The sequence below is a fragment of the Parasteatoda tepidariorum genome, chromosome 9 (assembly GCF_043381705.1).
Source record: "Parasteatoda tepidariorum isolate YZ-2023 chromosome 9, CAS_Ptep_4.0, whole genome shotgun sequence".
Lineage (NCBI taxonomy): Eukaryota > Metazoa > Arthropoda > Arachnida > Araneae > Theridiidae > Parasteatoda > Parasteatoda tepidariorum.
In genome coordinates, this window is record NC_092212.1 from 85,289,731 (window position 1) to 85,314,003 (window position 24,273).

Sequence of the window (24,273 nt, forward strand, 5' to 3'; positions counted from 1 at the left end):
AGGCGTAATAAGTCTCGCTCACAATTTAAATGTAAACGAGATTATCAGATTCATTTCATTGCTATCGATGGACACTTCTAAAACAAACATAAATGACTCACAACTGAAATATTGAAGCAAACAATGGGACACAAGGTGACATCAATTTGAAAATATGTTAAAAGGTATCATTTAGAGTATCGTTACCGTTAGGTTCTGGAAACTTATTTTTGAAAAAGCTGCGATTTTTAAAAAAGGCAACTGATTTTTAAAACTTTGAATGATACACATTTTCTTAAAGAAATAGTGTTCCCAGAAAAACAAATATAATTCATTTAAAAATGAATGTACAAAAAAATTAAAAAGATTTTTAGTAGAAATAGCTTATAAAAAGCACGTTAGATATATTTACCTGAAAATCAATATGTAACGGTTTTGTTCCAATATGCGATCTGCCTCGTTATGTAACGGAGAAATAGGTGCGCTACAAAAATTCCAGTCTTTTTCGGTAGAATATAGTGTTTTAAAAATTATTTATTAATAATAAATTGTTTTAATATTGCTTATCAATGTGATTAAAAAGAAAACATAATTATAAATAACTGGCAATTCAATTTTAAATTTATGGACGCGTTCTTATTTTGAATGAATTGTTCCGTTCACTGATAAGAAGTAAATGACTTCTTCAGTAGCAATATCTAAATAGAAATAGGGTAGTTCCTCTTTATTTTTATATATCTTTGGCGAGTTGTAAGTGTTCTAAAAAGCACAATGAAATACCACATATGAAATTGAAAACTTCCGAATTTAAAACTTTTAATAAAATCTGAACTAACACATAATAATAACAACCATGGAAGTAGAACTTAAGACATCATTAGAATTATACGGATTAAAGTGAACTCACTAAATAAGTCAAATTTTAACAGGCACGTTATTGAAAACGTTTACAAGTAAAAGATTATGAAAATGATCATATTTAGCACAAATATTCGTCTTAAATCAAGTGAGAATTGTTACGCTTTATTAAAATATGATTCTCCGGGTTTTTTTAAAAGCATTTTAAATAAATTGTTTTTCAGTGACGACATCTATGGCCAAGAATAAGATTTCTGCCACACACACCTCACAACCCGTTTTACTGGTTGGACCTGAGAACGATCCATTTGCAATTCAGTACCCCCAGAGATTATGATATGTTATGGGAACTTGGAGGACTTTGTAACCCCGACAGATTTAACGCTTAATTGTCGCCATTTATTGGCAGGGTTTCGTCGGCAGGTTTCTTTCGAACACGAGCCCATCGTCCTACCAGTCAGGCTCTTACAACGTCTAATGTATTTAATTCAAGATTTTTTTTATTTATTTGAATGATTTCTTGTGTTTGAAATATATCGGTGAAATTCGAAGCAAAATGATCTATTTAAATATAAATGGTGCGCAACCATGTCGTGTAAACTGGCTATAGAAATGGTTAAAAAGCCTTTTATCACGATACACTCAAATGATCAACAGAACAACTCATAGGTATTTAAAATGTATAATACAATAATTTTATAGGATAGCTGACACACCGAAGTCAAGCATCACTGGCTGCGGATGGGCGACCACTTTGCGTAGGGACCGAGGGTGTGCGGTATGGGTCCCCGTTAAACTGTTCTACCGTAAAGGGCTCGACTTCACGTGCAGGTCGTCGGGCTACCGAAGCAGAGGATGAAAATGGCGATGGCATATCTTGGGATCATCCTCAGGGATGTTTCCCAGACCGTCGCCCATTGTGCAGCTCTAAGTGTGACGTAAATGAACAACAGCAGGATAGATAACAATTACAAGGATAACACGAGAAGTCCACTATGACGTCAAAATGGTAACATTAGAGATAAAAAAAATTGTAAGTTCATAACGATATGAAGATTACTTGTTTTCCGCGACAGATAATATTTTTTTGAGAGAAATATACTTAAACGAAGAATAATATAAGAGAAAATGGTTTATTTCTGGTATCAAAACAGAAAAGTAAATAACTAATATCATTTCATATTATTTTCTCCCTACACTCTTTATGATGCAAACATGTGTGGGCACCCACCAGCTAAACAGTCTCCCCCTTGAAAAAAACACCTATTTTTAGGAAACCCACCGTTCTCTGTCATAGAATGCGCCTTTCTTGTTGATCTGCCACGCCCATTGATTTCCCTTTTTTTGACAGTTTAATATAAACATTCAGCATAGTCACCGCTTTCATTTTGTTTTATACTGATATTTTAACATCAAATAATGTGCTTAAAATGATAATTCCTCTCGCTATTTCGAATTGTTTTTATAACGAACTTTCAAATAAATTCCGATCCCCATCAGATCACTCATAGCTACTTTGATGGGGCACGAATGTAAAACTAATTCTTTTCTGTGCAGGGAAAGATCTAGTTTAGAATATAACAGCTGACACTAAATGTTTCGTAGCCTTGTCATTTAGAGCCCAATACAAAAGACACGTTTTGGGAGAGATTAGCCTTTTGAGGGAAGTAACACGCATTTGCGTTACACACAGAGAGAAATCTCCCACGGTTAGCCTGACGGCAAGGGAACTCTAACCCATGATCCGTCTACCTCTGAGGATATTTTACATCAGTGCGAGCCGGGATTCGAACCACTTCTAAATATCATTTGGCTCAAACCCGTAAGTTGTACTTGTTATTATACCGAACCTATGAAACGTCAAAGCATTTAAGAGTTGTCATTTGCCGTCAACCACAGTTCCAACACGAAGTTGTAAATTTGCCAACACAGCAAGATATTTTCGGGTTTAAAATATGGTTTGTACACTACTTGAGGGTATTTTAATAATCTTGTCATCACTTTTTTAGGCCACTGTTTTGATGAATTAACCACCCATTTTTCCATTGTGGAGGAATTCATTTTCGTTACAGTGTCCCACCTTATTTAGTTTTGTATCAATAGAAAGGATTTTAAATAGTTCTTGAGGAGTGTTAGAAAAAAATAATTTTTATTTACTGCGTATGAGCTGCAAGTAAATATAGAAACCATAAAATAACTTCAAAATGTAGATAAAACATGGAAACAAAATGACAGAACAATGAAAAAAAGAGAAAAAATAATGATAATAAAAATAAATTTTTACGTATAATAGTTTAAAATATTAAAAAAATTTTATTATCATTATTTTTCCCTTTTTTCATTGTTCTGTCATTTTTTCCCATGTTTTCTCCACATTTTGAACTTATATATATACATAAAATTGTACAGTTTACTTCCTTACACTTTGTTAATTGTTTAAAACTGAATTTGAGAACTTGAAGTCCATTTTTTATTAACGAAAATATAAATGAAAACATGAAAAAGTGGTACCGGTTGACGGTAACCATCCTTTGTGCATTTTTCTGAAATCACTGAATGACATACATTGTCCAACATAGATTTTTATTGAAAAAAAAAATATCTTCCTAAATTAATCTTGTATGGAAAAACAGTTATCTTTCTTATAAATCCATATTAGATTTGTAAGTTATAGCTTAACTGGATTCTTCGTGGTTCAAAAAGTAAATTGTAAATGCATCATTTAGATTCATTTTTAACAACTTTAGAAAAAAAAATTATATATTAGATGGGAAAAAAACTGAACTCGATTACTACATTTGATTAAAATGAAAGATTCATTACACTTTACATGGTGATGTAAAAATAATTCCACTGCTGACTACTTAACCTACAACCTAAACACCTCAATACTTTACGTAAAGCGAAGAATGCACGCTATTTCCAATATACAAAAAGTGAACTGATTTCCCAACGTATAAAAAGTTTTTAAAAAAAATATTTTGGTAAATGATATCATGGAATTTTTATACAAATGGTACTATTTTTTATCATCTAAGAGAGAGTATCGAAAATTTAAAGGCAGATGAAACCAAATCACAAACGTAGATTTTATTGTTCAAAAACACTTTTGAAGGAGTAGTCAGTCAATTCATGTATAAAATAAAAGTTAATAACTTTAAATATTTCATTCTAAATAATGACTAAACAATTAATGAACGTGGCTTTTTAATCACGCAGTTTAGTCAGATATAAAATATGCTACCACTTTATATCTTACAGTATACTAACTCATTGACAATCAATAGATACAATGTTATTTTTCAAATGGTAGCCTATCTTACTCAGGTGACGAAGTTTTAATTGTGGAACGCGAAGACGTTTTTGTAGGTTGGGAAATCTGTTCACTTTTTGTAGATTGGAAATAACGTGCATTCTTTTTTGCTCTTAAAATTTTCTTTAAAAATTGCCCACTAATGTTCTAACTATAATAAACCATCACTTGACTTTGTTTTATAAATGTTTTTAGAAACATTTAAAGTAGGTTAAGAAGTTTTTTTTTTATGCTATAACTATCGTTACCAAGTTTATGGAGAAATCAGCAAAAAACTTTGATCTACACCTTCGCTAAACGAAATTATGTTTTATTTTAGTTACAAAAAAAAAAAAATTGAAATCTTTTTCTCTTAGAATAAATGCTGAAATTTATTTTATCAATTAATTAGTTTGTCATTCACGCAGTATATTATTTAGTGGTTGAATGTGTACCTTTTTGTGTTTTACGATTTTACGCAATATAATTTAAAATAACACTATCATAAAATGAAATCAAATACAATTTTACGAAAGGGAGATGCATTTTTAGATTTTTAAGTTGAACTCAAATCATTTAGTTTTATTTTTAAGTAGATTTAGAACTTAGTAAATTGCATGATTCCACTACCTGGGGGCCTTTGCGTCCCTCGAGGCTGAACTTTCAGCACTTCAAGAGAATAAGGATTACTTTCACACCCTCTTCTAATGGATTAAAATCAATCCTAAGATTTTTTTTTTTTTCGAATTTCATTTTCTAGAGCCGACAACTTAAAATATTTATTTCTATTTTTGTTTTAATATTTCATTTTTAAGCATTGCATTTTCGTTCCATTTTTATCAATAATCTATCGATCTCTAGAAGAAAGAATTTTCGGGTTAAAAGCCTCGTGTAAATATTGACATAAAAATGTATAAGAATATCCTATTTTATGATTTTGATATATATTTTTGTTCATAGAAATACACTATCTGACCAAAAGTATGGGGACACTGAGTGCTTATGGACTTAGAGGCAAATATTAATAATGATGTATGGTCCCTCTTTTGCATCCATGCACACGAACACTTTTCCACCAGTTTCTTGATAGGACTTCCATCACAGCTGCAGTGTGAGCATTCGACTGGATACGTAATCTGCGCTCTAAATCGTCCCAAAAGATGTTCTATGAGATCGTTGCTCTGAGAAGGCCAGTCCAGTTTTTGAACATCGTCAAGCCACGTCTGTGTGAGCTTCGTTTGTGTGAATGCTGTAAGAGGAATGGGTCCGAAATATTGAAATAGAGAGTTGGGGGGGGGTGTAGCATTGTCCACATCTCAGAGTTCCAATCACAGGAACTAACGGACTCAGGTCAAACCACGAGAAGCACCCCCACAGCGTTATGCTTCCACCACCCTAACAACTCGGATGTCAGGATACTTTTGTGTCCAGAGAGTGTATTTAGACAACTGCTTGTAAAAGTCACTCATAGGTTATTACATCTGTGACTGCAAAGTTTTCATAGGTTCAATACCAATCAATTAAAGTGTTTCAAATTATTTAAAAAAAGGTATTTTATTATGAGTAGTAGTATTTTATAATTTGGTATTTTATTAACGTCGCTCTAGAGCTGCAACTATGGGCGAAGATCCGGCAAACATTCCCAAGTATGATACGAAGACATGCCATCGTCATTTTGATCCTCTGTAGAGGGGATGGCTCCCCTCTTGTGGTAGCCCGACGATCCGCGCGAAGTTGAGCACTTTATGGTAGAACAAAGAGGACCGAAACCCCGCCTTACTTACCTCAGTCAGTGATGCTTGAATTCGGTGTTATACTGGTAACCGTGTGTTTATGATCAGTTCGCTGCGGGACTCATTGTTTTATAACTTTGAAGGTTTAATGAAAGATTTAATTAAGTATGTTAAAACTTATTTTTAGCACTGAAATCACAAAAATGTAGCAAAATAGTTTTAAAAAAAACTCATGACGAATAAAGCTGTATCAAGTTTCAATTCAATATCAAACCCTGGAATCAGTTCAAGAACTGAAAACTTTCTCTGAAACTTTGAGTATGAGTGACTTTTTTTAAGCTGTATAGTGTGAAATATGTTGTAGTTTATTGACGTCACACTAGAGCTGCACAATGGGCTATGGCTATGTGTGACGGTATGGGAAACAACCCTGTGGATGATTTGAACACGTGCCATCACCCTCTTCGTGACACCCCAGCTTCGTCTGAAAATTGATACTAAATGTACTCCGTCATTTCATGAAATATAAAGTACCGGCACTTTGATTTTCGTTTTTTTGAATCCATCAAATAAAAGTAAAAAAAAGTTCTACAATCAACAAAAATCAACAACTCCATTTAAGCTGTAATAAGTTGTATATAAAACCAAGAATATTAAAAACTATTTTTAATCCCTCAAGGCGATGAGACTGATTATTTTATACAAAACATGTGATAATCATATATTTTTTAAGTATGTTTTTCCAAATTTCTAATTTTATAAATAGGATAGACATTAACTTTTACCATAAAAGAAAATAAATAAAAATTCTTCAAATGCGTTGTTAAATTTAAACTTTTTAAAAAATAAAAAAAATTGTTTCTTATTTAAAGACAATAGTAATCAAAAATGTTATTCCTTCTGTGAAAAATCCAACTCATTCAAAAGAGCAAATTCTTTAATCTATATTCTTAATAGAATATATCGGATCTATATTTTTATATAGAATCGAAAATTTTTTTAAACTTAATACTCGTTGATGATGAAAACCCACTGATAAAATAAACCATCGTTTAGTTATGAATGTTTAAAAATGATATGTTTTATTGTAGAGAAACACTCCTGGCTGTACAATTTGATCGAATCGCTCGATTCAGAGGGAAATGAATGATTATGCCGCTATTCGGAACACTTCATCGAACGTGTCTTGCCTGGCTACATCCATGTTGATGAGTCTTGCAAATCCGACAGATCTCGTCTTCATTTCAGTTCTTTTTAGAGAATAATGGAATCCCTTGTAGAGGTACCAATTGACACCGTCTGCATACGAGAGGTGTGATCCCTTCAGGTACAGTCCCAGGATGTTCACAGTGTGGCAGCTGTTGTACCACCATCCACCGAAGTACCTCTGTGCGCAGTTCTCGAAATAGTTGTTGTCGTTATGTCTGTCTTTTGTCGTGAACTTACAATTATTGTGCGCACTAAAGGAGTCGCCTGCACAGAAAACAATGAGAACATTTCAAACAATGCTCAAAAGAAGTTCTTTAAATTAATCCCCAAAGGTCATTCATTCACAATCATATGTTTCACATATTTGTCGTTAGAACAGCCGACCCAATTGTTTGGGTTTACAACCACTCATGTTCAACTCCGTAGCCTTATCATTTTGAACCCAATCTAAGATCACAAGGGAAATCCCGCATCAAGGATTGGGAGAAATTTGCTTTCGTGGAGAACTTTTTGACGAAACTAACTCCTATTTAAGTTACATGAAGAAGAAATTACGAAATCCTCCCACGGTTAGCCTGATGGCAAGGGAAAAGACCATGATACGTCTACCACTGAGGATATTTTACGTCAGTGTGGTCGGTGCAGGGCGGATGCGGAATTCATATCGACCAGCCGTCACTGGGATTCGAACCCGATTCACTTCATTGGATGGCGAATGCTCTATCCTCTGAGGCCTCATTGTTCCATAGAGTTTAAATTTTTGAAAATTCCAGAAGACGAGAAAACTCCTGGATCTGTATCCCCAGAGGTATGATTTGTTATGGGCGAATAAAGGTTCCTGCTCTGAAATATAGGGAAACATGCAAAGACTTTATTGTGATCTCATTACATTGCAAGTGTAACTATGGTTTTGGGTGCATTTCACGATAAACGCAATCGAATGAATGAATAACCATTTGAAATGAGCTTATTGTTGATGTAGCAGGCGTTCGCTGGGTTCTCAAAGATTGGAAAAAGAACTCAGTCATTGTCTAGAACAGCGGTTCCCAATTTTTTTCTGCTACAGAACCCTAAATAATCAACCTTTTTTTGGTGGAATCCCGACTTTAAAAAAGGAAGTTTATTGTGCTAATTATGAACGTTATAACCTACGAAAGACTATTTTTAAAATAGTCAGTTAAAGGAATGAAGATTTTTCTTGTCGCTTTATCATTTTTATTATTAATAATCTTAAATAAGGTTTCTGTCCAGCAGTTACACTTGCAGTCCTTGTGCTACGTCTAATCTAGTTATGGGTTTGTTTTTGGTGTATATACATAAGCAAAAAAGGGATAAAATAAACCGAATGATGGCTTACTTCGAAATGAAAACCTAAAAGAACAGCTATAAGCATTGAAAATGTTTATTTGAGAAATATAATTCTTTATTTAAAAATTGAGTCATTTTGATTTGAAAAACGTGATAGGAAATACTTTATGCAATATTTTATGAATGCTTTTTGTTTTTATAATTTATGGAATAAAATGTTAGTGAAGAAAATTATATTTTCTTTCAAAAGCTGCACTTTTTATCTCATGGCATTTAGCTTCAAATAAAGGCAGCCGGAAGAGAAAATAAGCCGTGAATTATAGGTTGGATCTGGACATGTAAAAGCAGAGGTTTATATATATATATAGATAGATTGAAACTTACCAACATCTCCTCTGTAATCCCCGATGTGCAACCTGTAAGCCTGGCTCTCATCCTCTATATAGAAATTGTCGTATGTTGCAAATCCACGGCCTCCTTCGAAATCAAACAGATCAAACCTGAGTGTCGATGGCCTCTGATTACTCAGTGCAAATATTTTATCATTCCCTGTGAGCACAAAAATGATATGAATCAATCTTGAGTTCATAATGCAGGAAGTACATTTCCGGAAAATAGTTCTTAAAATGCATCCTAAAACCCAAGTTTTGCCATTTCAGTAGACCCATAGTTAGTGATTGAAAAATGCAATATTTCAATAAACAAGTTTTACTGTTTAAAAAGAAAAAACTTTTTTTTTCTACCTGTAATTTCAATTTTAAAGTAAATAATTAATATTAAAATGAAGAACTAATAATTAAATAAACCTCAAGAGTTTAGGTAAGGAAATTTCCTTCTGAATGCACGACAGTTATAACAAGCCAAAAAGGAAGCAGTTCTGAGGGTAGAATTTCTGATTAGTTAGACAATAGCTTCCGAAAGAGCTGGATTGCGAACGATAATGGAATGGTTGCCACACTTGACGATGCTTCTAAACAATCCCTTTTTCCTTCTCCGTGTTTGGAACTTATAGCTTTCAATGTGATTTTTATGGATGTTTTAATTCCTTTTTAATATTATGTGATGCTTAAGTCAAAGTTTTGTTAAAAAGGAAACTAAAATTAATAACATTTTAATTAAATGAGTAAATTATTAATAACTTCACAAAAAACAAATTTTTCAAAGTTTTTTTATTGCTCTTATTGACACGTTTCATGTTCATAAAAACAATAATATAGTTAAAAATAAAAAATATGTTAATATAAATAGTCGTTTCATTTTTTATCAACTTAATGGAATCCCGATGTCTTTGCAATGGAATCTCAATCGAAGAATGTTTGTGGGTCAATAGAATCTTGCAGTCAAATTTTTTTGCTAAAAATTTTGATCTTTTTCCGACTAGCTAGAGCATCAAGACAATATTAAAATTCCGTGTCTGATGTCAATTCAAGATTCAATCATTTTTTGGCCAGAATTAGAGCTTATTACTGCCAAAGAATTTTCTGCCCATCAAAATTTTCTAACACTTTAAGACTGTTTAGAGCACTCAAATTTTAACAGAAGTTCAATGGTGAATTACAATTCTATTTGCAATTATTTCAGGACCGTTACCAATAGAATTTATCATGAAATTATTGCCAAACTTATCGCCTGTCGAATTTCCGACCACTTTCTGATTAACAAGAGTGCTTAGGTTATGAGAGCCTCTCTCCGTGTTAGACGACACGGTAAGTTTCAATCTTTTCCAAAACAATCAGAATTAATCCACATGTTATCACGAAGTTAACTGATTGCCGGTAAAAATTTCGCTCACTCTTCGAAAATATGATGAATGATAATTATTTAATGTGTCGGATCAGGTGTTTAAACCTGATTCGACACATTAAATAATTATCATTTCCTGGTAAGTATGTCACAAGCAAATGTATAACCATATTATTTCTACTATAAATTTATATTCAATCGAAATTTCAACTACTGTCCAAATAGCCATTTAAATGGTGCTCTGCGCGAAAAAATTTCCTTCGTTTTGTTTTCGGTAAATTTTGGATCTCAGAGAATGTCATAACTCTAGTTCAGCCCTTTTGTCGTGAAATAGCGTCGCACGTTCTTTCTCGAAATGACAAGATAAATTTGAAATGGCAGCAAACAAGTGAAAATGGTCAGATTATTTCTAAGCATTTTGTTGATTTTATGCCCGATAACTATTTAAAATGAGCCGACCCCCATAGTATTTGTTCCAGTAGGTCAGTGTTTCCCAAAGTGTGGTACGCGTACCCTCTTGAACAGTTTAGCGTTCTTATGCGAAATATCTTACAACAAATGAAAATTTCAAAAAATTTTATTTAAAAACAAAGCTAGTCATGAAACTTTACGATTACGNCGACCCTGATAGTATTTGTTCCAGTAGGCCAGTGTTTCCCAAAGTGTGGTACGCGTACCCTCTTGAACAGTTTAGCGTTCTTATGCGAAATATCTTACAACAAATGAAAATTTCTAAAAAAATTATTTAAAAACAAAGCTAGCCATGAAAATTTACGATTAAGTATTTTTGCGTTGGCTATTTTTTGCAGAGTTAATAATTAGTGGTGTCAGCAACCAGTTGCGATTTTTAACTTTTGTGCATTTTTTTATCACAGCAAAAACAATGTTCTCACTGATGCAAATGAACTTATTAACAAAACTTTGTACCAAAAAAGAATAATAAACATATTTTTCAAAAAATACATTCATTTTTCTTATGAGCGGTACACAACGTTACGAAAAATTTAGAAAGGGTACACAAAAGTCATAAGTTTGGGAAACACAGGCGGATGTCCAGAAAACTTGGTATACTTAGCTTTGGTAACCATGAGGGGAAAAAAAAAAAGAAATCTTACGGAGACAAAAAACCGATAGAGAGCGCTGTTTTCAATGTACGAGAAAAGATGTTAAAGCAGTTTTGTGTGGAATAATTCACGGGTGAGAGGTGTTGCTTAAGCAACGGCAACTAAATCGATCGAAATAAAATAGGGGTATATACAAAAGCTGAGAATGTTGATCGAAAATAATTTGAAGAATAGAATTTTAGGGGAAAACTCTATGAATGTAGAAACTTTACAGCAAAAGATGGGTATCATAAAACAATAAGAATGGATAAGATAAAAATGGGAATATGGCAGGTAACAAATAGAAACATAGTAAGATAATACATCAATAGGTGGCACCACTGAGGTAAACTCAAATAAGTACGAGAAAGAATGATTTATAAAAGGTTGAAAAATATAATTAAGATTGAAAAATTTAAGAGATCAGTTGTAAAGTAATTGAAATAGAGTTATTTAATGGAGGGGGGGGGTAATAGTGAGGAAGGATGATTAGGGGAAGTAAAAATAGTGAATTTTAACTATCAGGGGGTAGTGATGGTAAAGATAATGGAGGTGGATCGAAGGTGAAATAGTTCAGCATCATCCAAGAAAAAACGTAAGACAAACAAAACAATTAAATTTTTTAAATATTGTTGAAGGAGTGCGTTTAGAAGGAAAGTTAGAATCGACTTATAGGGAAACAAAATTGAAACACGTCAATGGATGGAGATATCGTATTACTGTTATCAAAATTAAAAAGAGAGCATCCTGAATAACATGTGAACGAAATCGGTCAAATATTTCCCATTGAAATTAAATTTGTCCCGCAGTGGACTGATCGTTAAGACACGGTTCTCAGCAGATCACCGAAGTCATGCATCGCTGGCTGCGGTCAGTGTGCGGGTGGGTGACCACTTGGATCAGTCTGCGTAGGGACCGAGGGTGTGCGGTATGGGTCCTCGTTAAACTGTGCTACTCTAAAGTGCTCGACTTCGCGCGCAGGTCGTCGGGCTACCAAAGCGGGGGTACCATCCCCACCGCAGAGGATCAAAATTGTGATGGCATGTCTTCGGATCATCCTCCGGGATGTTTCCCAGACCGTCGCCAATAGCCCATTGTGCAGCTCCAGTGCGACGTAAATTAACAACAACAACAACAATTGAAATCAAATTTTAAATGCTCAACTTTTTTAAAAAAAATTGATTTTCAGAAACTATTCGACTGATTTCGTTCAAATTTCGTATTTTGAAACAAAAAATTAAATTCTTTAAAAAAGTTAAAATTTTTATAATTTACAATTCAATACTTATTCTACTATCAAGAATTGCATTAGTTAAAAATGAATAAGTAAAAAAACTTCTTGTTGCATGGAATTATTGAATAAGCAAATTTTATGAGGGAGCACAAAAATGTTTTGATTCAGTTTAGGAGTTCATCAGAATTAGTGAAATATTCAAAAACCAAAATTATCATGTGAAGGGGTTCCAACCGCTTTCCTGACATAATTAATGGGAACCTATTTTCCAGATTTTGTCCTCCCCCCCCCTATACTGAAGATCAAGAATCCAAATCCATCGAAAAAATGGAATATTCTTTCAGAGAGGAGCGTTTTTGTATCTGATTTAACTTAAAATNCGCACCACTGGTCACTCGAGAGGTATTGATTTGTTATGGGAACAAGGAGGACTTTGAGACTCGACAGATTTAACGTGCATCAGTCACCGTTTAGTGCACGGGGATTCTTCGGCCAGCGGAGATCGAACCCCGAACTCTTGGACATGGACCCAGTGCCCTACGAACCAGGCTATCCCGGCCTGAATATTTGTTTGACGCTATGGAACACTGATCATATGATGTGATTAAATAAAGTTTTAGTTCTCCAATGTGTGTTTTTTCTTTTCACTCTTTACGCGCGGTTTGTTTACACCTGGTAGTTCAAATTTAAACAATCTTTTAGTGTAAATTTTCTTATTCTGCGGTTCCCATATAGTGTTCATATCACTGATTTTCATCATTTTGTCCCTTTTCAACTAGAACGGGCTCTATGTTGATCTGAAGAAGGTAACTTAAATTGTAACTATCAAGCACATACGCATCATTGTAAAGACGTCATCCGTTTTATGCATTGTGTCTTGAAATATTAGAAAAGGAAAGAAACTTCTCCATATTTCTTCAAAGTACCGTGAGATTTGAATTCTTTAAATGATTTCGGAACCATAAATGTGTTATTTTTACCAAAGTCCAATTTTTTATATTGACTTTGTGGTGTCAAACTTTTTTTCTGTTTCTCTTTCATCATTTAAGTGACGTTATCAAAAAGGTAGAAAATCTTTTTAAACAGCTATCAAAACTTTTGCTTAAAATGTATCGATGATTTTTATCTGTTTATCTGAACTACCGAATGGCAAGGAAAATCCACAAAATACTTTTAAAAAAAAAGTCTTTAACTTACCCAACCAATAATCATATTCCATTTCTCCGAATCCAGCTTTATAACTTGCCCAATCCTTGTAAAAAAAATCTGGTTTAGCACCGTAATCGTCCCTCTTCTGAATTAACTGCAGAATAAAAAAATAAAATAAATTAAAAAAGGATTAGATTTTTAACTAAGGATGGGATTTTTTATAATTTTTTTTTTGTAACCGCCGTTGAACAGCCGACCCCAATTGTATGGGTTTACGACTACTCCTGTTCAACTCCGTAACCTTGTCATTTTGAACCCAAACCAGAAGACAAGGGAACTCATGCATCGAGTATTGGGGGAAATTTACCTTCGTGGAGACCTTTTTGATGGAGCTAACTCGCATTGCTCACCCGCCAGACTAACCTCCCACGGTTAGCCAGGCGGCAAGGGGACTCTAACCCATGATCCGTCTACCACTGAAGATATTTCATGTCAGCACTATACTCGGTGCAAGCCGGGTGGGAAATTCGTATCGACTGGGATTCGAACCCGGTTCGCCGCATTGGAAGGCGATCCTCTGAGCCATCGCGGCTCAACTATGGATGGTTGACCGAGTAAAGCTAATGCCGGCTTTCTATGCGTAAAAAACGCACCATCCAATAATACTGTGTTTGAAGTGTTTTTAATATAACACGTTCGTTCAACGAAACAAACAACACATGAATTCGGAAGACACCGCAAACTTGCTATGATGCTACGCAAAAAATAACCAACGATGATATTTTTCAGATATACCGACAAATAAGAGGGCAAACTTTATTTATGTTGGATTTTTTTCAATTTGTTTTAGGCTGACAGCCAGTCACAATTTATGAATGACAGGAAACCCAAATTCAAACACAAATCGCAATAATAAAACTTCCAGATCAAACATCATCACCTCGCAAGCATACATTTTCTCAATTTCTAACGGTCTTAGGAAGCGTGTTATTGTTTACCATTCATAGTTCACCTTTGCTCAAAGTGATAGAAATAATCTAACTTCAATAACTAACTTCAATAATTAACTAACTTCAAAATAATCTAACTTCAATAATTTTCTTTAATAACTTCAAACTTGTGTATTGTTTTGGTTCCTTGCATTTATTAATAAAATAAGAAAATATGCTGATTTTTTGCATATTTTTTTCCCTTCAAAATAATTGTTAAGGGAAGTAATTACATCTTTTTGTTTATTAAGTATAATAAGTCTTGCATTTCAGTACAAAAATGAACATCTATAGGAATGTATTGATATAGGAATGGAAAGTAGGGGCATCTTGAAAGGCAGAAAATGCAATCAGAAAGTCTAATATCGCGGCCTGTCTTGTCCAGTCAGTAGCCTGACCTCGATAGCCCTTGGTTTGGAGGTCCCCTGGACAGACACGCTATGAAAATTCTTCCTATATTGAAATGGCAAGACGTCAAGAAAAAGTGGTCTCACGTTGAAATGCAAGCAGTAATACGTTTTTTTTTTAAAGGCAAAGCAACATTTTGGAACGTTTAGTGAGGGTTTCGTTCTCTATCATAACAAAGCTTGGTACTTTCAAAACTCTGCGACGGCAAAAGTCTGTAGCTGTTTGAACTTATCGAGTTAGATTGCTGATAATGGTGGTTGATGATTTCAGTCGGTAGACTTGGTATTCGTACTGTAGACATGATCGGTAGACAAGCCGTCTTAGTAATGAGAAAAAAATTTCCAGTGCTGGCTTGCAGAATGTCACACAAAACTTGATGGTAATCCATCGAGCACTTCACGAAAATATCTACCCTTATACTTTAGATGTTTAGAGACGACAGTTGGTTGCACTGAAACTGTTACCAGGCATTGATATTCTCTTTTGAGGAAAGAAAACTTCTTAAATGATACCCTCTGTTATAAAGGTATTCTTTTATGCATGTTTCAGAAAGATGTGCTGCCGAATAGGATGAATTACTGACATCGTAATATTTGATAAAGAGTATAAGAAGTTCACTTTTTTAAAATTTTATTTTGTACCCGCCGTTGAACAGTCGATCCAATTACTGAGTTTATGACTGCTAATGTTCAACTACGTAGTCTTGTCATTGTGAACCCAATCCAAAAACAAGGGAACACCTGGATCGAGTATTGGGAGAAATTTGACTTCGTGAAGGACTTTTTGAAGGGACTAACCGTAACCTCCTTACGGACTAACCCACATTTGCGTTACATGGAGGAGAACTACAAAAACCTCCGACGGTTAGCCTGACGGCAAGGGGACTCTAACACATGATCCATCAGCTACTGGGGATATTTCACGCCACTGTGGTCGGTGCAAGTCGGGTGCCGAATTCGTATCTACTAGTCATCGCTGGAATTCAAACCAGGTTCACCCCATTCTTGATCTATCTAACGAACGTTCTTTTTTAAAAATTCAGTGTGCTGATGTTACAGTAACAGCTCGATGTACGCCAGATTGCGAATAGTCTATTATTACGACAAGCATCCTTGTCAAACTGTAGTTAAAGATACAAATAATGTTTGTTTAAAATAAGCTGTAAATTATGAGTGTGATCATTTTTGTTTACGAAATACCCTTTTATATTGTTTAAAGTCTGCAGTATTATACGGAATATATATATATATATATNGAGAGAGAGAGAGAGAGAGAGAGAGTTTTTTTTAAGTCATTTTTGTCCAGAAATTTTTTTAAAAATCATCTCAGCTTTACCATCTAGACAAATAAGATTTTGTTTTCATCGATAAATATACACAGTTAGGCAATCATGATTTTCGTTTCTCAAACCAAAATATGTGGTGTAATATAATAAAGATGCACTCACGCTATACAGTAGCGACTATTTTGGACATTTTTTTTAATTTAACGATTTAATCCACTGACCCCATATTTTTTGTAAAAAATGAAAAAAAATATGTTTGAATTTATTATAATATATTCTTGAACACCAATTCCCTTAAAATACTAGTTGCATCCCACAGACCAACTCTACAGTAAATTTCATCCGGCTTCCTTGTCTTATGTTCTAGATATTTCTTCAATAAAATGTGGATTTTTGATGAAAGTAAAGCATAATGTTTATAAATTAAAATCATTTCCAAAGTGAGTACTTGCAAACCAGTTATTTGCCTTATTCCTGTTGGAGTTTCAGGATGTGTGGAATAAAGTCTCATGACTGTAAAAAGTCATACCTTCAATTGCAGGTATTTGCATCGATTTTTATAAGGATGTGAATTCATTTCAAATATAAAAACTCACTCACCGTCCACCCCCCACCGTCTGTCTCCATGTCGCAGTATACCTCGAATCCTCCGTCACCCCACGTCTCCACACGACTTCTAGGGTACACCCTGTACACACCGGACACAACCACCTCACATTCCTGCAGTAACTCCTCACAGTCTATGGGCCTTGGTGGACACCTCCCTCCATCTTCCACAACATCTGAAAAAGTGATTTTCTCGGCGTCATTTATGATGGTTGCAAAAATTGGAAAAAGGTTTAAACGATATTTCTGCGAGAGTAAGTTCTGCACAGCGCAACAACTGTAGAACTTGCGAAGCTCCTACGTACGAGAGAGTGCGAGATTTTCTCTTGAGAATATCGAAAGTTCGAGTTCCAACTTTCTCTGCGTGATATAAACTGTTGCACCTCGTTCTATAGCATCACTTGTTACTTCCAAAATAGAAGAGGAAAAAAAACTATTTTTTCACTTTCTTTAATATAAAAGTTAATCTTACTTTGAAAAAAAAAACTTTTTAATTAAGTTTAATTTTAAGTAATTAAAGCCTAATTTTCTCTAAAATTTGTTCTTTTTCATTTATTTTAAAAAGACTGAACATTTGTGTGGGGAGAGTTGTTATCGACAGTGTCAAACTTCATCTGCGAAAAGTTAGCCCACCATAGAATCGAGTAAACATGATACTTGTATACTAGTGAACTGGAATTGTATTCTTATAGTGGTAGACACTCTACAGTACTCCCCCACCAGAGGTGGGATAGAATTCGATGAATGGATACCACTAGTTGATTCATTGCTGTTTTGTGCAAAAGCCGGGAGAGCTGTATTAAGACTACCGTACTTTTGAGTGCGAGCTGTATTAAGTCCCCGATAGTGGTCACTCTTGTGTTACCTTCAGCAATCGAGTGTATACTTTGTACGTTGTGTGTGATCGAGACTGAGTAGCAACAGTGCGAAGAGGTGGATAATGTCGCAGCCACAAGTAACAAATCAACTGTTCCATGTGGACCCTCCATCGAAGTAGGCGCATCCTGATCAATGTGGGCGTTACTCTCAAGAGAGGCGTGTTCATATCGAAGTGGGAGTTTCTGTCAATGTAGGCATGCTCACATCACTTCCGAAGGTCACCCGTGCGGGGCAGAGCATGTCTACGAGAATGTACATAGAATCGAGTCAACGTGTCTAATATACCAGTGAATTGGTATTTTTGTAGTGGAAGACAATTAGTAAGAAATTTTTTTTTCTTCTTTTTTAAATTGAAAACAATCTTGCTAGTATCGCTGTTAGCTTCCTGCTTTTTTAAAGGCACACATACATTGAACGTATAAGAAGTAATTTTTCGTTTAGTGTTCTCAATTCAGGGCAGAGAGACCACATTGAGTAGTTTTCTGGCCTGTGGTATGAAAATCATGGGTTCTAATAACAAGTTAATTTCTGCCTGGGACCAAATGGCAGCGGCGAATGTTTATAGAGTCGTATCCACTTTAGTTAATCCACAGATAGAATAAAATATTAGTGCAGCGAAACTTATTGAATGCAAAACTGTGTTGTGAAGCAAAAACTATTTATTGAAAGAGATTCAGCGGAAGTTAAAGCAGTCCACCACAAAAATATTCGCCACTATTTTCACTTCCTGCGATAACATCAGGAAGCTGGACAAGATTATAAAATGCTGTAATAAATGCATTCTTTATTTCGTAATGAAATGAAAGAATGCTGAAATGATTCAGTAAGGAAAGTACCTGAGGTGTCAATGGATGATTTTTTTTTTAATGTCATTTTTCTAAAATCATATATGAAATTTATTTCATCCATTTCGGAGTCGTTACAAATTATGAAACACTACAAGTTTTATTTCGAATGCACCGTCGCCAAATTTAATTTATTTTGCTTATGAAAATTTCAACTTTAAAGGCTTTTCTATCGGAAGAATTTTGACGCAGAATTTTTTTTAAACATATTTCTTTTATACGTTTTTTATTATTTAGTATTAGTTAAAGTCAAAATAAGTTTAAAATATTAGTATTTTAATAATATATGAAATACAGCATGAAACGCCTTCGTCTTTTTCTGCGTAAAAGGTAAAAACGGCTCACTTCCAACCCATAATTTGCACTTCTCTGCGGTTATTTGAATCCAAGAAAAGAAAAGAAAAATGAAATGTATTGTTTACCTGCGTCTCCATCCATTCGTTCCAGAGTACTCAATTCACCTAAAACAAAAACACACATTATGTAACATAACATTTGTCAATATGGAACAACTCCCTGCATAACACACTTCTGTTCATTGCATGAATGTAGTTGCGAGAAATGTAAATTTTATACATTTCGTTCTCTTCAGAAACCTTCGCCTTCTGAAAAGTGCAATTCTTAGAAATCCTGAAAATAGTTTAAAAATTTTTAAGATTGCATATAAAAAACCTAATCTCGGAAACGAAATGTTTGCATAGATTTAGCACTGTTTACTGTTATAAATGAAACCATATGACGATCACTTATTGTAGAAATCGACCCACCAGTTTATCAGGGTTCGATGAACCACTAGTTGCAGTAAAAGACCGAGAGTTAAGTTCGTCGGATTTTGAGAGCTGTGAGAGCTGTACTAAGTTCACGGTTGTGTGTTCTCCTGTGTTGCTATTAGCAGTCGAGTGTGTAAAGGATTCCCATTGTGTAAAAATGAAACCGTGGAAGACAACGACTCAAATAGCAAGTGAATTTTTCAATGTGTACCATCCATCACTTTAGATGTAGGCGAGCTCACGTCACGTCTGGAGGTCACGAATGTGGAGAAGGACGAAATAGTCATCTATCAAAAGGTACCTGAATCAAGATAGCATGTATTAAAGAATTGATGTTTCGTAGTTGCGCCACACACTCACAGTTGTTTGCCAACTCTAATCAAAAACGATTTTTACTACAAGTTTATGGCCCTTTCTTTAATGATACTTTTTCATTATGTCAGTTTCTCGCACAACCCGTCCTCTTTTCTTATATCCCTGATTTTGATGAAATCAGAGCAAACCTGGCGCATGTGCAAACGTCTGTGGATATAAAAAATGTACATTAGTTATTCTTGATAAACGTGAATATTAATGAGGCTTAATATTATTTAGGACTTAAAGGCAAATTTCCAGAACTATGAATGTCCAATTCGAAATAATTTATTCTTAGACAGAAGGTCACAGTTCGAAAGAGCATGTTAAGGGCAAATTGAAATAATGGGTCAATTGTTTGCAAGAACCAGGCATTTTTGGACTTCAATGAGTGCACCAAAACTTGCCAACAGCGCCAACAACTACGTGTTACGATCCTATAACTGCGTGCATCAATGGAAATAGAAACTTTTCTCAGTAGACCCGCGGTGGCTCAGACATTCGTCTCCCCATCGATACAAATTCTGCTTTCCTTTAATATCCTCTTCCATGGTAGACGGTGATCGTCAACTAGCCTGGAGAGGTTTTCCTCTCCATGAAACGTAAATGCGAGTCCCTGGACGCGCACTCTACGCAAAACCTCAAATTATACAGGTGATACTCTACAGCTGCATTGATTTTACGCCACTAATACCGGTTTGCACTTGTTTATGTTCGTGTATCAATGCGTTAACATTGTCATGCAATACGTTAAAAATAAATACAAATAGGGAGTCTATAGATAATCTCCCGAATAAAAACCCCATTACATGTATGTTTAAANTTTTACGCCACTGATACCGGTTTGCACTTGTTTACTTTCGTGTATCAATGCGTTCACATTGTCATGCAATACGTTAAAAATAAATACAAATAGGGAGTCTATAGATAATCTCTCGAATAAAACCCCATTACGTGTATGGTTAAACATAAAAGTATGGCCCATAAACTCGTGCAAATCATGTTATTATTAAAAAACTACAGTGGGTCTAATAATGGGGTCTAATTATTATAATATAATATTTGATGTAATAAATATTCTATATTTATATAATATATCGTCAAATGTATCCAATCGTTGAATTTATATTATAGATCGCCTCATTTAACCCATGGATACAGGAACGTAAACAAGTGCAAACCGGTTTTAGCCGCGTATAAACAATAAAGCTGTAACGTATCACCTTATAACTAACATTTTTACATGGAATCTCAGAATGCGTCTAATAATTTCGACCAGGGACTGTAATTCCATGAAAGAGTCCTCAATGGATTGTCCCAATTCTTGAGGAGTTCTCTTTCCTCAGTTTCAAAATTACATTTGAATAGGGATGGCCGTATTCCCAGAAATGAGTATAGTAAGGACAAACTTTATAATGACAAAGAGACTTTCATTCTCTGACGTTGAGAATTTCACTGTTAACTGACCTCAGAACCATAACGTAAATATTTGCTTCGGTTTTATCTCATCTCAAAAGGAAACAGCCTTCCGCGCCTGCCTATATGGCTTCCTCACATATCTATCTCAAGGGATAGCCTGGTCGGCCGAGGGAGTTCGAATCCAGCCTGCCGACGAATCCCCGTGTAGTAAATGGTGACTGGTGTGCGTTAAATCTGTCGGGTTGCAAAGTCCTCTATGTTCCCATAACAAATTATACCTTTGTGGGTACTGACGAGTATATGGATCGTTCATTGGTTCAGGTCATCTGTGGATGAATGAAGCCCTATAAATGGGTTTGGCAAAAGTCAAAATTCTCGGACATAGATGGAGCCACTGGAACAACATATTTACCGTTTAGTGAGGGCCCCATCCTCTTTGCGGCCCGAATGAGTACCATCGCAGCGTCCAGTATTCCGTTGTAGCTGAAGTCCGGATGAGTGTCGTTGAGTTCTTTCTTCAGCAAAGGTATGGGACTTCTGGGATATTTGCGGCGTCCAGCAGCACCCCCCTTCACCCTGCCATCGACCAGCATTGCTGTGCACAACAGAGTCAAGGCACTTCCCCACAATAACCTGCAAATTAATTCATATCAATAATCGATTCAGTCTGTTTGCATTCAGCAGTACTCCAGATTGGAAAAGTTTTCTATGTTTAATAATCGTATTTCAATAAGTCTTAAGGGTAATTGAGACATCTAATATATAGGAATTACTATTCTTATAACTAATATTATTTCTTCTAAGAACTTGCGCTGTCTCGATTGTTTCGGCATTTTTCTGGGTGAAAACTAACAGTTAGTTAGAAGTGAAGTAAAGCTATCAAAATAAAACATAAGCTACTTACTAAAGCATTTGGTTTTTGTTCCTCTTTCTAAAACAAAAATACCAATCAAAAATGTTAGGTACTTTCTTGTAATTTGAATTCACAGTTATTCTGATTGAACTCACAACAGTCTTTGCAGAAATGTGCAACTCATCGAATGCAATACGTTGAACACGCATTACATCTTCATTTCTGATCCGATAACCTTATAAAGCAATAAATTGTTCTCCCGGTCAAATAACAGGTTATGGTAGATATAGGTAGACGACAAGTATTATTCGAAACATATAAAATACAAATCATAATAATAGAACATTAAGTGTACATAATTGTTAGAAAAAGTCATGAAGTCAAACTTGCAAAAACGATAAGATTTTCGCGCATTTTCGATGCTAAAGTTCTTCATTTGACTGGTTATGGTATGTTTAGTGCTAGTAAAGCTTTTATTTTTTACTTTATTTGAAAGGTGTCGAATATTATTCTATCATCAAAAGTTTGCTGAGCACCGAAAAAAAAAGGGAAATATGAAGTAAACGGAATTTAACCTATTGTTTATTTTTATGGTGTATGCAAACATAAATATCTAATGACAGCATTAAAATAAATGGAAACACCGTTTTATTTCCATCTCATAAAATCTTTATTTCATTCCATTATGTCAGAATCTACAACAGCTGCTTCATTTCTTATGGCTGATTTCTTTTGGAATAAACAGTATTTATTATTCTATTTTTTTGATAAGCAGATTCTACTTTTTCTTATTTTATATGTTTATTTTTTTTTTGTACGTGACGTCATATTTTCGTTTTTCTTCTTTTTTTTTGCCATACTTTCTCTTTATGGACAGACTGATATTGTTTTGCCAGTGAAAAGAATTATTATTTCTTTTCATTTTAGGAAAAACTTGCTTAGTGATAATTTTTCACTTTATAAGTAGGACATGAAAGTTTTTAAAAATGTTGGACTATTTAACAACAAAAAAAAAGTGGATTTGAGTTTTCATGTTTACACTTTAAGTATTGTTTCCACGCCATTCTACTTCTTCTCTTAAATGGATGAATAGTTAACCCTTTATGAGTCTATTTTTTTCGAACAATGTTATTTCAAAATATTTTTCGTAATGATTTATAAAGAGACATTTCATTTAATCTATTACCTACAGTTATTTTGATTTTTATGACTCATTTTTTTGGCGGTGGTTTTCTCCTCCCATTCCACCCATTTAAAGTTCCGTGTTTATAAATAACCGAAATTGTAAATTCTGTTTTTATAACTTCAAATAAACTTGATAAGTGATCAAAGGAACGAAGGTGCAAGAGAAAATAGTTCCCCAGTGTTGGCATCATTTTTTTGACCCCACGCAAATCGCTACTTAGCTATATGGGGAAAATTTCCATGTAGAATGCTTGAATGAAACGTTAAGTTTTGGGAAATCGGTGGAGGCTTCTTTATACGTAAATTTTACGTTAATATGAACGGAATGGATTTTACCAATAATCATTCGGTTAGATTGCTTTCGCATATTTTAAGCAAAATCGGCGAAAGAAAATTTACACTATAGATTTAGTAAAAATGATTCATCGTATTTTACGTATTATGGACAAAGTAAATTTACCATTTGAAATTTCGGTTCGAATTTATTGAGGCAACTTCTCCGTTTTTTGGAGTGCAACTTTTTTGTATAATTTAACGTTTCAACTGACGTACCTTTTGACGTATTGCTAAAGTAAATATTATGTAAAAATAACGTCCTCAGAAAGAAGTGGTTGGTAAAAAATTTGCAAAATACGAGAACCAATTTATTGACGCATAATTTTACGTTTTTTGGATAACTATTTTTTGCTATCATTCGACGTTTCAGTTTTACATAACTTTTACGAATGTTTAGTAAAAAAGTGAAATACTCGTATTTTTGACGTAAAATTCTGAAGTAAAATTTTTTTTTGAAGATTATGCATCTCACATCCTAAATGAAAGACATCTCAATGATATTTGGTTTATTTCAGATATCTTACTAAATTTGTCTTTAGGTCATTGCACATTTTGTNTAACTTTTACGAATGTTTAGTAAAAAAGTGAAATACTCGTATTTTTGACGTAAAATTCTGAAGTAAAATTTTTTTTTGAAGATTATGCATCTCACATCCTAAATGAAAGACATCTCAATGATATTTGGTTTATTTCAGATATTTTATTAAATTTGTCTTTAAGTCATTGCAAATTTTGT

General features: G+C 34.3%; 1 protein-coding gene across 3 annotated transcripts in view; it reads right to left on the minus strand.

The window, feature by feature from the left end:
• The window catches only part of LOC107454370 (techylectin-like protein), a 36,064-nt gene that overhangs the window by 5,609 nt on the left and 6,182 nt on the right, over nucleotides 1-24,273 (minus strand). Inside the window, exons 1-6 of one of the 3 annotated variants that reach the window (XM_071184853.1) lie at nucleotides 22,068-22,479; nucleotides 21,576-21,796; nucleotides 19,043-19,081; nucleotides 16,891-17,072; nucleotides 13,657-13,762; nucleotides 8,764-8,928 (exon numbers count right to left, since the gene is read on the minus strand). In XM_071184853.1, the coding sequence (XP_071040954.1) occupies nucleotides 8,764-8,928; nucleotides 13,657-13,762; nucleotides 16,891-17,072; nucleotides 19,043-19,081; nucleotides 21,576-21,756 (673 nt within the window). In that variant the 5' untranslated portion in view covers nucleotides 21,757-21,796; nucleotides 22,068-22,479. Of the gene's footprint in view, nucleotides 1-6,913; nucleotides 7,336-8,763; nucleotides 8,929-13,656; nucleotides 13,763-16,890; nucleotides 17,073-19,042; nucleotides 19,082-21,575; nucleotides 21,797-22,067; nucleotides 22,480-24,273 lie in introns of those variants that run through there. The other 2 variants (XM_043054343.2, XM_043054342.2) reach the window with 2 other exon arrangements.